The sequence below is a fragment of the Melanerpes formicivorus genome, unplaced genomic scaffold (genome assembly GCF_026170545.1).
Source record: "Melanerpes formicivorus ecotype bairdi unplaced genomic scaffold, bMelFor1.0.p_v2 SCAF_8, whole genome shotgun sequence".
NCBI lineage: Eukaryota > Metazoa > Chordata > Aves > Piciformes > Picidae > Melanerpes > Melanerpes formicivorus.
The window spans coordinates 6779910-6797723 of record NW_027142360.1 but is presented as its reverse complement, the minus strand read 5'-3'; the positions used below and the strand labels follow the sequence as shown (position 1 = coordinate 6797723).

At 42.9% G+C, this 17814-nt stretch overlaps 1 protein-coding gene and 1 long non-coding RNA gene across 12 annotated transcripts in view; both read right to left on the bottom strand.

Annotated features, from left to right (window-relative positions):
* Nucleotides 1–929, bottom strand: part of PLEKHA5 (pleckstrin homology domain containing A5) — a 177022-nt gene extending 176093 nt beyond the window's left edge. For 4 of the 11 annotated variants that reach the window (XM_068141898.1, XM_068141897.1, XM_068141899.1 and 1 more), the window contains exons 1-2: nucleotides 795–921; nucleotides 580–656 (exon numbers count right to left, since the gene is read on the bottom strand). In XM_068141898.1, coding sequence (XP_067997999.1) covers nucleotides 580–656; nucleotides 795–892 — 175 coding nt within the window. In that variant the 5' untranslated portion in view covers nucleotides 893–921. Of the gene's footprint in view, nucleotides 1–579; nucleotides 657–794 lie in introns of all 11 variants that reach the window. The other 7 variants (XM_068141905.1, XM_068141907.1, XM_068141901.1 and 4 more) reach the window with 4 other exon arrangements.
* Nucleotides 930–6463: 5534 nt separating this feature from the next.
* Nucleotides 6464–12869, bottom strand: LOC137442706 (uncharacterized). Its single transcript, XR_010987750.1, has 3 exons — nucleotides 12790–12869; nucleotides 7969–8068; nucleotides 6464–6740 (listed from the first exon to the last, which is right to left on the bottom strand). It is a non-coding gene; the product is annotated as an uncharacterized lncRNA (long non-coding RNA).
* Between the last annotated feature and the right edge of the window lie 4945 nt (nucleotides 12870–17814).

The following is a 17814-nucleotide window of genomic DNA, read 5'->3' as shown; positions in this document are numbered from 1 at the left end:
AACCAGGGTAGCCTGTAAGAAGCACAGGAGGAATAAAGCGGTCTCTGATGGTGACTATATGATATTATAGGGGTGATACAAGGCAAAAGAAAAAAATAAGGGGGCAAATAAAGAGAAATCACACAGACACGGAGGGAAAACACGAGTCCAAAGAAAGGCGTTTAAAGAAGACGAAGAACACAACACAGATGGCAAGCTGGACAAGCAAGGCTGCACTGTAATGTCATTCTTGCTCAACCTGGAGCCAAACAACTGCGAGAAGTAAGGGGAACACAGAAAGCACGGGATGAAGAGTTGTTTCGGGTGGCTGCGGCGGCACTAAGGTGGCTTCTAGGACCGGGAGGCATGAGGGGAACTGGACGAAGCGCTGCCCGCCCCGCGGCGGAGAACGGGGCCGCGGGGCTGAGCCCTCCCGGGGGCTATGCACAGAGGAAGCCCGGCGGTGGGCCGCGGGAGCCGCAGGGCGACGGGCAGCGGGGCGGGAGAGACCCCGGGGAGAGGGGAAGGGAGAAGGGCGGTGCTTGCCAGCCAGCAGTACCGGGGGCCGGGGGCCCCAGGCGCCCGCGGGCAGGGTCCTACCTGCGCTGCGGCGGTGCCCGGTGATCACGGCCTCTCCGGTGAGCGGGTGCAGCCAGGTCGTGCTCTTCGCCTCTTCGCTGCGGGGACGGACACACGGACCGAGTCAGGCAGGCGCAACCCCGCCGCCGCTTTCTCCCCCGCACGCCCCTCCCGGCTCCCGGCCCCCCGCACGCCCCTCCCGGCCCCGCTCCCCTCCTCGCCGGCCCCCCGCTCACTTAATGAAGAAGACGCGGCCGCCCTGGCTGATCCCGTAACTCCAGCTGCCCGGCAGCGCCCGCAGCCGCTCCACGCTCAGCTCCGCCGGGGCCGCCATGGCCGAGCCGCCGCCGCTACCAGCGCAGCCGGGGAGAGCCGAGGGGAGCTGAAGGGGGAGGGGGGGTGGGGGAGACCGCGCGGGCACGAGCGAGCGCGTCCCCGCCGCCGCCGCCAACACCTTGGGGAGGGGGAGGGCGCAGCGCGAGGGGGCGGGGGTGCAGCGACACGCCCCGCCCCGCCCCATGAGGGTCCGCCCCTCCCGCCACGGGGGCGCGCGCGGTGCCCTGGCTCGCTGCCCGCGGGGGCGCGCCGCCTTCTCCCGCCACGGCCGTGGGGGCGGGGCGGGGCGCGGCGGGGGCGGGCAGCGGGTTCCGGCGGGCGGGGGCTTGGTAGGCGTGAGGCCTGCGCTGGGGGAGGGAGCCCGGTGGGGCGGTGTTGAGCCGCGCGCGGAGCGGGGGTCCTGTTATCGAGTTCCGTTGTGGCGGTGGGAAAGGAACGCCCGAGAGGGCTGCCCCTCAGGGAGGGAAGGGGGGTTGTGGCTGGGGCTTGAGTGTGCGCAGGCCTTGGTTGGCAATGGTCGTGCGGGGGTGGGGGTCTGGCCCGAACGGCTCAGCCGGGCAGAGTCCGGCAGCGGTCTGAGGAACGTGAGGACCGAGGCGTTCCCGTGTCGCTGAGCCAAATAGAGGGCGATGGGGCCCCTGTTTCTCGCAGAGGGGTGGTTTCCCCACCGGCCACTTTACCCTGGACCTCCGGACGAGTACCGCACGTCCCGACGGGTTAACTGTAAATGCGAACCACCGCTTTTGGTATTCTCATCGGGCGTTTCAAGACAACGCTTTCTTACAGGAAATTAAAACTTTGCCGAATTACCTCCGAGGGTGTATATGCTCTCCTTCTACCCTCGACTTTTGAGCTTTTAAAAAGGTCCTTCTACAAAGGAATTAAGAAGCCAGAGTAAAGGGAGATCGTGGTTTTCCTTCTTGTAAACAACGCTGCCATGTGTGCCCCTCCAAAAGAGGTCTGGGGTATGACTTGTATCTGTTGTCAGTGTTCAGGGTGGTGGTAGTAAGACAGGTAAAATCCATGTCTGCAAAAATGAAAGTGTGTGTACTTTATTCACACGAATAATCTACATTTACACAGAGCAATGCACTTCTTTATATATGACACATGTAAATTACTGAAACTCTTACGACTGTGCTATTTCTAAGAGAATCTCGCCTTACAAAGGTACTTTTTGAACGAGAAATGAAGCTGGAAAACCTGATTTGTCCACGAAATAATTTAAAATGCACAGCTGACAGTATTTTGCATGGCAGCTTTGTCCTCTCCCATTCTGAACACCTTGGGAAAAATAAAGTTTGACAGAACAAGTTGCTGTGCGGTTTGATCCCCACCACTCCGTGTTATCAGAACCTTAAAATGCAGTTGCTGCACATAAAATACTCCAGACCTGAAGGTCAGTGAACTTGTGAGCAGATCATAAAGTTAAGAACCTTTCTCTGTGTAACAATAGTATTTTAATTTCCACTCACCACTGACAGAATCTGAGCTTTATAAGCTACTAGCAAAAAAGATGCTCGACAAAAACCAAGTTACTCTAAATAGTTCCCTCGTCTCCTAAGAGCAAAAGCCCTTGGATGATGAGTGAAAATGAATGATGACTCTTCCTTTGGAGGGTTGTGGAGAGCTGCCTGGCAACAGCATGGGAGAAATCGCATGCATTTTGGGCTCCTGGGGTGGTAATGGTCATATCCTGACACTACTCGATGCAGCCTAAATAAAGCAAAGAGCGAGTACTCCAGAACACTGGATGTCTTCCACCGTGCAGAATCAATTTTCTTCTCAAGCCGAGGAGGACATGCAGCACATCTGAACTCATATTGGCCCAGATCTGTAAGTTTGATCTTTAGGTAGGAGGACATAGGTGCAGGATATATCCTCCCTAATCACAGCGTGTGCTTGCCAAATGCCTTCCGGTAGGCAACTGAATTTTGCTGGTACCTTGCCTTCCCGCCTGCTTCCTGCTTTATGTTTGTTTAGAATTGCTGCCATCTCGGTAAAACTGAGAGTGTAGTACCTAAAATATGTCCAAGCCTGGCTGAATTCACAGGCAAGGCATTCCTCCAAGTGCTGCAGAGGCCTGGAAAATTGGCCACATTCTAGCCACACCTAAGAAGAACTTAGAAGATTAGTTTCTGTATAACTCATAGCAAGCAGGTTGGCAGCAGAGTCACCACACTGAACACTGCAGAAAAAAAAAACTCTTCAACCTTAAGGATGAAGGGCATTTAAAACAATGTCACTCTGTTCCCAGGAAAATGCTTTTGCTCCAAGCTATTCTGAAGCTGAGACTATTCTTTGAGTATACTGAAGGTGCTCCTCCCCTCTTTGAAGTTATATTATTTTGCAAATATAATTATTGGGCCATAGGGTTGGTGACATGACTTGCTGGTCTCATAAATAGTAAAGTCATCCAGGGAGCAATGAAAGATCTTGATTCTACTCCATTGCTCAGACACTCATGTATTTTAGTTAAATGGTCCTCAAATTAAATTTGGTATTAATTGTATAACACATTGAAGGCACATTATGACTACATTTGCATATATATACTAATCCTACCTGGTATCATGCACCATGAACTCAGTGATTTCTGAGAGCCCAGGATTTTAGCATTTTGTGAACCAGAGCTCATGAACTCCAAAGAGGGAAACCACACCTGCATCATTTATGCAGGCTGGTGCCTGCAGCTTTTCTGTCTGAAAGCTGCTGGTTTTTCCATAGTTACAACTTTTGTTTCAAACTTAGTCTGCAAATTTGATGAAAACAGATCACACGTTGAGTTTTCACAAAGAGTACATCTTTTCTACAGTCAGGTAAGTGCTTGGATGCTCAAGAATAGTTTGTTGGGAGTTTTTTTGTTCATTTTTTTAATCACATCATTAAGAAGAAGAAAACTCTGTTAAAGGCAGTTTATATCACTGTAACAACTCCAGACATAACTGAAGAGACTACATATTGTATGTTTCACATTATTCTCTTTCACTGTAAAAATGACCTAGTGATTCCCAATGTGAAATTAGTCAATCTGTTTGATAAGACTTGGATGCTCCCATCTGACCTACAATTTTTCCTTAGAAGAACTGAAAATGAACTGAAGTGATGATGACCATACAGCTGTTCTCTGCTGTTCTCAACTGACACAACTGTTCTCTGCTTTCTGCATGTATGGCCTGATCTATGAGCTTCTCCTGTCACTGATGGGAAGTGAATAGATCATAGAATCATAGAATCAACAAGGTTGGAAGGGACCTCAAAGATCATCGAGTCCAACCTGTCACCCAAGACTTCATGACTACTAGACCATGGCACCAAGTGCCACGTCCAATCCCCTCTTGGACACCTCCAGGGATGGTGACTCCACCACCTCCCTGGGCGGCCCATTCCAATGGCTAACAACTATCTCTCTGAAGAACTTTCTCCTCACCTCGAGCCTAAACTTCCCTTGGCGCAGCTTGAGACTCTGTCCTCTTGTTCTGGTGCTGGTTGCCTGAAATGATGTGGAGCAAGTAGTATATTTGTCACCCATCATTTGGAGCTTGGGATAAAGTAAAACCCCGACTCCAGTGAGCTTTTTCCTGTAGCCCTTCATTCTGACCCCATGTTTTTCCTTCCTCTTTCACCTTTCCATGGCAGTAGCATTCCTAGCAACTCCCTTATGGTCAGGAAGCACTAAGGAGCAGTAGTTTTATTGCTGTTTTAAAATGTGTATGTATAATTTTGGCTCAATATTATATTCACAATCAAAATATTTTAAATTCCTGAGGCAAAATAACCTTGCCCACAAAACAATTAATCCCTTTAAACAGGATTAATTAAAAAACAGAGTGGGAGAACATTCATTGAATAAAACTCAGAGAAATCCACCCACACCTCTCCCAACAGTTATGAGGTGACAATGAACATGTGATGAGCCAAGGAAAATAGGACTACATCTAAGCACAGCATCCGGCAATGCCAGTAGGCTCTGAAGCAGGGAGTGGACTGCAGTCATGACACTCTTCACAGAATTGTGTTCGTCAGGGTTGATTGTGGGTACTCTGTCAGATTGGATGAGTTTATTTCATAGAGTTTAGGACTTCACACTTTTTGTGCTGTTTTTATGCAAACAACACTCAGTGTTGCAAGAAAAGATATTTGTGGTGGTGTGGTCATTCTCTTGAGGGAGCTGCTTCCAAAGGATGGGTTCCTTTTGCCCCATTCCTAAACATGAGTTTTTCTTGCCTTTGTATTGCTATTGCAGTCCATGGTGGATTAGATCCATTTGCTGATCTGATAGGAAATAAATCACAAATCCCCTCAAATAATTTGGTTTTCATCAGATCAATAAGCTGATTCAGCTCATCCTGAGGTCACTTGTTAACTAGATCCAACACATGGGGTAGGAAGAATCCCTCCTTTTAGGCTACATTCTGTAATGACAGAGGTGGGGTGGAGAGGAAAGAAACAGCTACACTGATTGACATTCCCTCGAGTCAGGGAATTAACCTAGGTCAGGGGAAGGAAGAAAGTGGGAATAAGCTGTCTTAACACAGCTCCTGCAGACAGTTCTGTTGGTGGAATGGAGCCTCTCCTTTGTGCTAAATAAAGAGCCTGGTAACAGTTCAGGGCTTCCGTCTGGTAGCTCCAAAGGCTGCAAGTTTTTCTAGGGGTCATTGCTGTAAGTGGCACAGAAGTGCTCTTCTGGGTTAGTGTAAAGCATCAATCTGACTGAACAAGTATTGGGTCATTAGCCTCCCTGTCATTAGCGTGAGATATCCTAGCAGACTCTTTTCACAGGCTGTGAGATACAGAACTAAAGCCTGCACTTACTCAAGCAGTCTAAACAAAGCATTTTTTACAAGTTTTGTAAGTTTTGCAATCTGCCCTTGACAGAAAAAGCAGTTTTGCTCATTTCAGAACTTGGTTTGGGTTGGAGTTTTTTTAGCTACAATCATGATTTCCGGGTACAGCTATGTTGTGAAAAAGTTTTGTTACCTTTGGGACAGCGAATCTTTACATGAGGCTGATTTCTTTTAAAGATTTTGTCAGACTAACACAAAACAAAATTCAGAGCCAGAGTGTGTGATTTGCTTTTTGCTGGTAGGCAAGATCAGAAAAGCAAAAGATTATTCCTCTGTAAGCCAGCATCATCCTGTCAGAACTGTATTGACCATTTGGTGAAATGTTGAGTGGAGAACACTGTTCTCAGAGACTTGTTTACCTTACTGTCCATGTCATACATACCATGATGAACTTCTTGCCTAGCCTTCCAGCCTGAAATGATGGGTGCCATAATCAGGGCCTTCAGTTTTCTCTTACTGATTGTATAATATTTAATATCTTAAAAAAGATTGAGGCTTCAAGGTCAAGAGCTGCAAGCTGGAACATTCTTCCTTTTCACACCATTCTACTGCATTTTTGTTTAGGAAGCTCTCAAGCCTACCATAATAATAGTTGGTTGTGACTTTCATGCAACAGTTCAGTGACATTTTTTTTAATTCACATTTATTACCAAACGTGGTTTAAGATAATATTAGGAAATAAAGAATTTATGAGGGAAATAAAGTTATCTCAATATCCCACTTCTCTTCTTACTAGCAGTTGTTAGCCACAGCTGACTGAAGCCAAGAAATTTCTTATTTTGAATAACCCTCTCATTTGAATCATCCAGAATAAAATCATACATGGTCCAACACAAATAAATTCTTTGTCTCTCAGCTGGCTCTCTGTTTCATAGATCTCTTCAGTATTTGGTAGACCTCAGCATGTGCTTTTCTTCATACAGTTCTCTTCATTGCTGCTGTTCTCCTCAGAAACCTTCTCTGTAACAAACTCAAGGAAGTGCAGAAGCTTTCTCTGTTCTGGAAGAAGCAGAAGATGTCTTATGTTTCTCCTAAGAATTGTCTTTGTTCAGTAATTGCTTGAACAAATAAGGAGAAACTTCATGTAGGATTTCTGGAAGAGCTAAAGTGCCCCATGGCTGCAAGGTTTTTCACTTGTGTGGTCTTGTCTCATACCTTTTCTCATATGCATCTTTTTCTTTTTCTTTCTTTTTTATTTTTTTCCTTTTTCTTAATGGGGCCAGGAAGAAGTTTCAAGACCTTTGCATTTGATTCTACCAATTACATAATGAAGTTATGCTATCCACATTAAACTGATAATCTGTTTTCAGAATAAACAGAAATGAGAGCGTGTTTGCCCCTGATCTTTTTTGTAGACACTCTCGTTGCCATCTTGATGACAATTTCCATAAAACCATTATGTTGTGTATACCTTGAGCATGAAGTGCCTTAAGTGATGCTATTTTTGCAAGACATTTAACATCATAATCAAATTATGGTCCATTTTCTGCAATTACCACAGTCGATGTGATATGCACATCAGTCTTTATGGACTAGGCATAAGATTACCAGTGTACTAGTGGCATTCTTTAATAGTGTTACAGGAGAATAACAAGAAAAGTGATCTATTTTTAGTTACTAATTTTCCCAGCATAACAGGCAAATCTAGACCACCTTCTAATTTGTTGATCTAAATTTTCCTTGAATACATTTAGAAATGAACTTGTATCTGTTCCAACACCTGTTATGTTGTTAACAGCACTCACCTTTTATCATCTTAGCATTTTCCTCCTGGCCTGGCCTGTTCACTAGAAAGTCTGTTGTTACTTTGCTCTATTTTCATGTGCTTCAGCCTTCCTCTGCAGATCTTTTTCATTTGTCTTTCTCAAACTCCTGTTTTTTCACAGTTTCAGCTCCCCCAGTGGAAGGTAGGACAGACTGTTGTTCTTTCAAGTTTGTTTCCTTTACATCTGATTTAAATTTTACTCACAGTAAGAATATTTTGTTCAGTGCATGACATGAGTTTGTTCTGGGTAGGTATATAGCAGATAACAAAGCATTATTGAAACTTCACCTGCAAAATGGTGTCCAGCTCATTGTATTGCTTGTATTTCAAGTATGGTATTGGATTTTTTTGAAGATCTTGGTCTTTCAAGGTCATATTTAGAGCAGCACTGGGCTAGTTAATATAGCCAGAGTAGTCTATGGTGTAGGACTTACTCTGATGCAGGTCCCTATAACTGCTTACCTGAATCACACTTGGAACTGTTCTGATTACATTGAGGAGCAGCACTCTGTAACAGTAGGTTTATTCCCCAGGCAGAAGTATAGAACTGTGTTGTAAACTCCTGTAGTCAGAGGAGACAAATCCTGGCTGAAACATGACTATCATTGAAACAGTTCCCATAAAGAACCTTCCATATAGAATATAGAATATAGAATATAGAATATAGAATAGGGTAGAATAGAATAGAATAGAATAGAATAGAATAGAATAGAATAGAATAGAATAGAATAGAATAGAATAGACCAGGTTGGAAGAGACCTTTAAGATCATCACGTCCAACCTATCAACCAATCCAACCCACCTAAACAACTAAACCATGGCACCAAGCACCCCATCAAGTCTCCTCCTGAACACCTCCAATGATGGTGACTCCACCACCTCCCCAGGCAGCCCATTCCAATGGGCAATCACTCTCTCTCTATAGAATTTCTTCCTAACATCCAGCCTAAACCTCTCCTGGCGCAGGCTGAGACTGTGTCCTCTTGTTCTGGTGCTGGCTGCCTGGAAGAAGAAAGCAATTTTTAAGACACTTGTAGTCACTTATAGGGGGCTTTGCAAAATATTTTTGCTTTTTATGTAGCTACTTGTACATTTTATTCCAATTTGTCTTTTCTGTTACTTCTTGAAAGTTCTCTCTGCTTGATTGTTTTGTTTAGACAATCTCTGAATCTTCACATCTGTTCTGGTCCTTCATTTTATGATATGGTTCTATGGAATCAACTGTCTTCCCTTTCAAAAATTGTAATCAGATCTAGCTCTGTTCTGGAGCCACATTAATCTTCACAGTCCTTACCTAGGCTAAATCTTTTTACCTAGATGCCTTTTTCAGAGTTTTGGATCTCTTGCTCCCTGTGGTTTTCTGATCTCAGGTCTTATTTTGAGAAATACATGACTGAGAGTACTTTCAAACATTTTAAGTGTCTTGAAATATTCCCTTTTTCATTTAAGTTGCACAAGTACTGTATCTCAAATATTTCTGCCTTTCCAAGAGTGCAATATTTTCTCAAATCTCTATACCACAGGATTTCTCACGTGCAATCTGCCGCTTCTGGTCTTAAGTACACAGAGAGTGAGTTACCTTAATTAATCTTCCTTTTCATCAGTCCTTTATCTTTTTAAAAGAAAAATTGGTGTTTTGGTTTTTTTTTAATTGAATCTCCTCCAACCGTATCCTCCATTTCTGGAGAACTTAATCTGCTTTGACCTCTGCATAGTTTTCTCCACCTAACACTTCCTCGCATCCTATTACTAGTTAGTAGGGCGAAGAGATGGATCCCCGCCTCTCTACAACCTCCTTTCAGTTGTAGAGAGCAATGAAATCTCCCTTCAGTCTCCTTTTCTCCAGACTTATCAACCTCAGTTCCCTCAGCCACTCTTCAGAAGACTTGTTCTCCAAACCTTCACAGGCTTCATTGCCCTTCTCCAGACCTGCTCCAGTACCTCAATGTCTTTCTTGTAGAGAAAGCCCTATACTGAACACAGTACTCAAGGTGTGTCTCAGGAGTTAGCTCAGTTGTTAGTTTGCACATTAACTCTTATATTGGTATATTTCTGTCAAACTCTGTATATTCTCATCTACTATTGTCTTTCACATGGTTTTCATTCTTTTTTTTTCTTCCATTTGTGGAGGTTTCTTTTCCAGAGGAGGCAGGAGCCCTGAGTGGCAGAGTTGTAGTCAGTGAAAACAGAGTTATCCTTCATTAACCACTTAGTAGTTCACAGATTGCTCACAGTCTGTAGCTCCCTGGTTAAACATTGCTATTAATGTACATACTTTTTTTTTTGCCCCCCCCCCCCCCCAGTTATTTCCATTGATTCCAGGTTGTAGCAAAGGTTAACCTACCTTGATTTGTTGTCATTATATTTTATCTTTATACTTTCCTTTATCTGAAATTAAAATTTCTTTATTAGCAATCTTTATCTCTGTTTTTTTTTTTCTCCTCCACCTTTCTGCAAAAGCTTCTGATTGTTTTTTGGTTGGTTGGTTGGGGGTGGTTTTGGGTGGTTGGGTTTTTGGAGGGTTTTCATTTATTTTTTTTGCTTCAGAATTGCTGTTGTCTCCTGCATCAGGTTCCCTAAACTTTGTAACGTGGTCACCTCACTAGTCAGCTCCCTTGTCACTAGAAGACTCATTCAGAAAATTAGTAATGTATTCTTTGGTGTTTTAAATACTGCTTTTCAGTAGCACAATAATTTTCTTTCTTTCCTTTCTGCCTTGCTGCTCCACTGTTCCCACAACCTTTTGCTTTCTCATTTTGCCTCCCTTTCTCAAATTCCATTTTCTAAGTCTGAAATGGCTGATGGCCATTCTGCCTTGAACTCTAATTCCCCATCATCATCTTTAGCTCTTCCAGCATTCCACTTGAACTTGAACACTCTCCATTTACACTTCTGTTCGTTCTGAAGAGGACCACATAGCACAGAAGCAGGTAAAAGCAGTAACTGAATGACCTCTCCTCTGCTCTTTGTTTTCCCCAAGGGCTGCATCTTCTTTTTGAAACTGGCTGGGCACCTGTCCTTTCTTGTGATAATTTCTGCAAAGCTCTGCAATTCCAGCTGGTCCCCAATGGAGTCAAATTGGTTCTGTGAACTACGAGGCTTCCTTCTCTCCAGTCTGTTGTGTCTGACACTTCTTTTTAATACCTGACCACTCGTTATCTACATTTAATGCCCATGTGACACCATTCTTCACTCTTTCCTGTACTAAGTCTTCCATTATGACTGCCTTCTGGCTTTCCATTTTTCTCTATCTGATGATTCAATTTTCTACACTGGGACTCACTGAGTCTAGGTCAGCTGCTTTATTTCCTCTAGATAAGCACTCTTGTTTGTTTTCCTTTCCTCATGATGCTTCAGAGTGCTCTTATTGAAGAGGGCATATGGCAGGCTTGCAAACTGAAGAGATGAACTTCCTGAAACTTTACCACCATGCATTATTATTCCTACAACAAAGTAGGGGAAAAAAATTACTCTTCTCCAATTAGGAAGAACGCAAGAAAATCTCAGTGAGATCAGGTTGCTGGGAATACCTTGAAAGAAGGACAAGAGAACTCTGACACTGAGAGAAATTAAGTAGTTCTGAACCTTAGGAAATTGCCAGAAAACAAAATTAGAATTCCTCAGTCATGGTAAGGAGAAAGGTATTTAAATAGATCCTATAACAAAGAGAACTGCAAAAGGAATTGCAAAAGCACAGAAATGTGAAGCAACACTGCTCAGTCGAGAACAGGAGTAAGCAGCAGTATGCCAGATTGACAGTTCCTAGGGAATCACTAGACCCACAATACAGAAGAATGAATGTACATGGAAGAAAGATAAAATTGGGATTGTAGCAGTCATCACTGGGAAACAAACAAACAAAAAAATCCCAACAAAACCCCAAGTCTCTTCAATTGCAGATCTGGAAGAGACCTAATTCAATTCTGGACATGTGCAGCATTATTACACTGCATATATATATAAAAGATGTTTATAGCCAGTTTCTAAGGAAACTAAAGAAAGGGAAGAAAATGTTCCAAGAAAAATAAGAGAAATTATCAGCTACTTTTGCTATGAGTGGCAGGAATGAAAGAGTTACGAGAGCTTCCTCGAGAGCTCGGCTATGCTGGTGGTGGAGAGGAATCTATAAATAATTGCATTTCACAGGTCAGAATAGAATAGAATAGACTAGACTAGACTAGACTAGACTAGACTAGACTAGACTAGAATAGAATAGAATAGAATAGAATAGAATAGAATAGAATAGAATAGACCAGGTTGGAAGAGACCTTCAAGATCATCGCGTCCAACCTATCAACCAATCCAGCCCACCTAATCAACTAAACCATGGCACCAAGCACCCCATCAGGTCTCCTCCCAAACACCTCCAATGATGGCGACTCCACCACCTCCCTGGGCAGCCCATTCCAATAGGCAATCACTCTCTCTGTATAGAACTTCTTCCTAACATCCAGTCTAAACCTCCCCTGGTGCAGCCTGAGACTGTGTCCTCTTGTTCTGGTGCTGGCTGCCTGGGAGAAGAGACCAACCTCTGCCTGTCTACAACCTCCCTTCAGGTAGTTGTAGAGAGCAATAAGGTCACCCCTGAGTCTCCTCTTCTCCAGGCTAAATAGGATTAGGAAAAAGGAAAAAAACTAATATTGAGACAATTTACCACTACCTCTGGTGTCATAGTTCTCCATTGTTTTTGCAGTATCAAGGCACTGTAATTATTCCTAAGACAGAAAATATTGGAAAAACTATTTTTAAGTAAAAAGCCAATTTCTTCCACAGGCATCCCAGAACCTAATACAAGTATGGTTTTGGAATGATATTTTCTTCATTCAGATATCTATCAAGTTATCCAAAGACAAAGTACTGTTAGCAGTAATGGCACAAGAGACTTTTGGCAAATGCTTTCCTGTGAAAGAATCAATGCTAAGTGCAGTGCCTGCGTTTAAACATTTCTTCAGCAACTCTGTTAGTCTTCAGAAAGAATCAGCCTTATGGGTACCAGATTACTGCATAATATCTGACTGGTAAAGTTGACAGAGAACACAAAGCTCAACAAAATGTATACCACATGTAGGTCTAACAAGACAACCTTGCCTTACACAGAAAGAAAAATAAATCTGTGGAAAATCTGACAAGAGTTTCAAGCCTTAACATGCATAACTTTTAAACAGGATCATTATAAGAATTACTTTTCTTTATTTTTCAAATTGATTTTAACAGATTCTGTCTGTACCAAAATTTCTAGGAAGTCTCAAATGAAGGCAAAGCGTAGACTCTTAATTTGCTCACCAGAAAGTGTCCATTCACTGTGTGCTTCAGCAACTGTAGAAAACAGTGTGCCTTTGTAACATTGAGCAACTGAGTTGAAGAAGTAAGAACAAATGAAGAAGAAACCCAGAAGCCTGTTCACATATTTCAAGTATTGCAAACACACAAACAAGCCCAACCCAGCATTATGTCCCAGTACAAATGGAAGTCTTAGTAGTGACACAGACATTTGAACAGCCAGCTTGCTGGGTGTTTGGTATGGTTTGTTTCTGTTGTAAAAATGCCTATTTAAGCCTTTAGGCACAGTTGAATCCAACGTCATTAAACAAAAATTTTTTTTGCTTGGAATACAAATGCTGTTACTGCAACTTTCTTTTGGAGCCGAGCATTTCCCAGAGAGCAGAGTCTTGGAGACACATGTTTTGTCAAGAGTTTCAGTTATGCAATAACACAACAGGAAGGAGCTTAGAATCAAGGAACAACAAAACAAAGCAAAACAAAGCAAAACAAAAAAAACCCAACCAAACAAATCCCAACAAAGCCTTTGCTGGCCTTACAACAACAGTCATTTCAGCATCAGCCAGCTGACTGGAGCCAGTTAGAGATGCATGGTTAAAAAGCCTTTTGGAACCTTGTACAATGATGGGTGGAGCTGAAGCCTTTGCCAGGTTTGCTCTCATCTTGGCCATGACCTCCCTATCACTGACAAAGTGTTTCTGAAAGAATAGCATGTTTTTACAATTCTAATGCTCTAGGGGGAAAAAGGGCTTTGTGATACCCCCAAGGAATGCTGATACAAATTTAGGTGAAAAATACAACAGTCAGGTGAACAGCCTTGACCACACAGGCAGGCACGTACACTATCACACAACTGTAAAATATATAACCTGAAGAATAAAAACAGCCTCCTCTCACATCCTGCAGAGTCACTTAATGGATTTCAGCAGTGAGTGGGCCACAAAGCATTTTTTTCTGGAATGGAAATGTTGTAGTTATTTCCTTCTTTTAATATACAGAGCAGGCAATAGTGATTAAAAGATCTCCTCCATAAAGAAATAGAAATCAATACTGCAATGCATGATGCTCATGAAGTTCTGATTTGACTAAAAGCTCTTAATTTCCAGCATGACCCTTCATGGCATTTGTGCTGCTGGCAGGAAGGTGCCCAGCATTGATTTATCGGCAAGGAAAATGAGTATCTGAAGCTAGGCTCCTATGTCCATGCTTAGTTACCAGGATAAATAGCCTGATTTTCAAGCTTGCCAAGAACCAGAAGCTCCTAGGATCACACATCTGCTAGAAAAGGAAAAATTACACAGCAGATCAAAGCTAAAGCAGACTAACCACAGTCCACTAAATTACAGAGGAAGCCAAATGGAACATATTTTATTTCACTGTTCAGTTTCAGGTGTGCACTCTGTGATCCGCAGAGAAAGCTTCTAACTGCAGAATCACCTGTTGGTGAACAAATTCAACTAATTGGAGACAAGTTCAGGGAGTTTTCATATGACAATTTAGGACAGGTTTCTAAAGCTGTGCTGGATCACTTATATGTCCAAATATGTTAAAATCCAGGATGATGTAATGAATTTTACATTGCCACCTCCAGATGTCTAACACATAATAGTTTAAGAGACAAACTCATTTAGATCAACTTTCTGTGGTAGGGAGCAAAAGATTTTGATATTCACGCATTCTCTGCCATGGTTTCTGTTTGATGCAAGCATAAAATTAAAGGTCTGCCTTCAGAAAGTGTCTGATACTGTCAGGGTCCATATAACTTCTTATAACTCCAAGTGGCTAAAAGTGAAATCAGACAAGCTTGGCCAGATGCTGTAGACCCTAACTGGTGTCACTTGGGCAAAAAGAAATGGCCCCAAAGCACCACAATAAATGGGGGTATTACAAATAATTTATTCACAAATATTGAGGCTCCAGTGGACTGTAAAGATTTCATGTTTAAACATTAAAAAGGAGGAAAAAAAGTGGCTAATAGATTCAGGCATGTTTGCTGCAAAATAAGTTTTTCATTTTAGTTCAAAGAAATGCATTTGAAAATGACTCAGAGAACATCAAGAAAACAAAACCCAAATGTTTCATCTTTGTCACACATCACCAGCTACATAAATGGACCCAGACTGTAACCATAATGAGGTCATTGAGGACCCAGTGCCATTAGAGGCTATGAATAATACTAGAATAAAAATCATCTCAGTAATATTTACCACATTGGAGCCAAAAGGCTCTTTAACCTCAGAATAATAACCCTAGCATTCTATACTTATTCTGACCACCTCAACACAAAGAGACACTTCTTTACCATGAGGGTGCTGGAGCACTGAAACAGGCTGCCCAGAGAGGTTATGGAGTCTCCTTCTCTGGAGGCTTCCAAAACCCACTTGGATGCATTCCTGTGCAGCCTGCCCTGGGTGTTCCTGCTTTGGCAGGAAGGTTGGACTTGATGGACTGGTTGGAACAATCCTCACTATCAATACAGACTGGGAAATGAGCTGATAGAAAGCAGCCCTGCAGAAAAGGACCTGGGGGTACTGATGGATGAGAAGCTGGACATGAGCAGACAGTGAGAACTTGCAGCCCAGAAGGCAAATCACGTCCTTGGCTGCATCAAAGAAAGCATGGCCAGGAGATCCAGAGAGGTGATTCTGACACTTTGCTCTGGTAAGACCTCAACTGGAGTACTGTGTCCAGCTCTGGAGCCCTCAGTAAAGGAGGAACATGGACCTGATGGGGGTCCAGAGGAGGGCCATGGAAATGATCAAGGAGTTGGAGCACCTCTGCTATGAAGACAGGCTGAGGGAGCTGGGGTTGTTCAACCTGGAGAAGAGAAGGCTCCAGGGAGACCTAATAGCAGCCTTCCAGTACCTGAAGGAGGCTACAAGCAGGATGGAGAGAGGCTGTTTACAAAGGCCAGCAGGGATAGGATGGGGGCAATGGCTTCAAACTAGACAAGAGCAGGTTTAGATTTGATGTTAGGAAAAGATTCTTTACCATGAGGGTGGTGGAACACTGGAACAGCTTGCCTGGGGAGGTGGTTGGGGCCCCATCCCCTGAGATATTCAAGGTAACACTTGACAGGGCTTTGAGCAACCTGATCTAGTTGAAGATGTCCCTGCTTACTGCAAAGGGGTTTGGATTAGATGACCTTTAGAGGTCCCTTCCAACCCAAACCATTCTATGATCTGTGATCTCTAGAGATCTCTTCTAATGCCCAACATTCTGTGATTCTGTGATTGTTGCCAGTTCCAGCTACTTCTGATCCCACCTTGCTTTAAAGTAGTGTTAAAAGCAAATGTGTAGCATTTTAGAGCAAACCGTGTCCAAGTCAGGCAGAGTTATGGATGGTTGGTTATTCATAGGATTATTACATAGTAAATTTATTTCAGTAGAGAAGCAAAAAATAATTCTCCTCATTATATCCCCTTTTTGTTATGTATTAAGCTAAGCTCTTCATTTCCACTATAGTTTCACAATTTGACACAAGTACAAGTGATTTTAGTAAGACAAGAAGGTAAACCACTCACTTTCAAATGGGCCTACACTGACTTGCTGCATACAGGTTAAATGCTGTTCTGCTCATATTACAGGAGAGTGGATCAGTCCTGTAGATCTTGTAATACTGACTATGGCTGGCATGACTTGACTAAATTTTCAGCTTAAATTAGTGGTAAGGAGCATACAAGGTTCCTTCAGTGAGAGATTTGCTGTTGTTAAAAGAGTGACCTAGAATTTTTGCATGCAAATCCATTTCTTTATTAACATAAGCTTATGATTTTTGGGGGTGGTTCTCTTTAAATTTGCATATCTCTATGTATGGCTCAAGCACAGTCTTATCCCTCTGCCCTCCCTTTCCTTGCTTACTGTTGGCACTGTAAGGTTCTCAGCTCTTGCAAGAAATACGACTCATATGGAAAAGTTTCCTTTTGGGAAGCTCCACTTTGTTAGATCTTGTATGAACCAGCCACTTCTGACCCTTCCTGCTCAAATAGTAGGACACCTTTATTGAAAGACTTCAGCTCTCTGATTCTCTGCCAACTCCTTCTCATGAAAGAAACCAGGCTCAGAGTTTCTCTAGGAAGCATCAATCATAGCCTTCTGATTTTCTCTCTAATACCTAGACTCAGAACTTTTGTTTTGTTTAGGGATTTGCCTCCACCCTCTTTCATTAGCTTCTGCAGAAAGCTGACAGCATTCTTAAAGCTCCTCAGTGCCCAAGTCCTTGTCCATGCTCCCACAGACCAAGTGGATCCATATGAGGCCCATCTGAACACCCTTCTCCTGGTCCAGGGCCTATTCTCTTTGTATTAACTACCTAGCTAACACCCATTCTCATCTTGTCCAACCATTAAAAACAATCTCTGCTCTAATCCCACATCAAAATTCTATATTTTAGTCATAGTCAGGTGTGGTCAGGTGCTTATCTGGTTACTCAGGTTAAGAATGTTAACATTTGCACATCACAGACTTCAGTGTGAAACTCGCAGGCTTCCAGTGAAAAGTCCTCGAATCCATTCTGCACATTATTTCTTCTTAGGCACCTGTGCTGAACCTGTACACCAAATATTCTAAAATACTTGGGAAAATACACAATGAAATAACCCATTGGAGTCTAAAACCTGATCCTGGAATTACCACTTGTTGTATTTTAGTGATTGACTGACTTTTAAACATGCTGAAACCCAGAAATCATTACTTTATTACTTTATTTCTGCAGCCCCAGTGTTTGTTGTCCAAAAATCTGTGACCAAGAGTGACCTAATGCGTACTCAGCTTCAGTGTTCCCTGGAAATCCAAATGCTTAAGTTAGTTCTGATGAATGAGTTGAAAGACATCTGGAGATGCCCAAATAAAAAATGCACCATTTTCTGGGGGATAGTTTCAGAGACCACAACTTCAAAAAGCTAAACAAAACAGCAACGAAATCATAAGCAACACAGAAATGAATGTGTCCAGTTCTGGGCCCCTCTGTTTAAGAAGGACATCGAAACACTTGAACGTGTCCAGAGAAGGGCAACAAGGCTGGGGAGA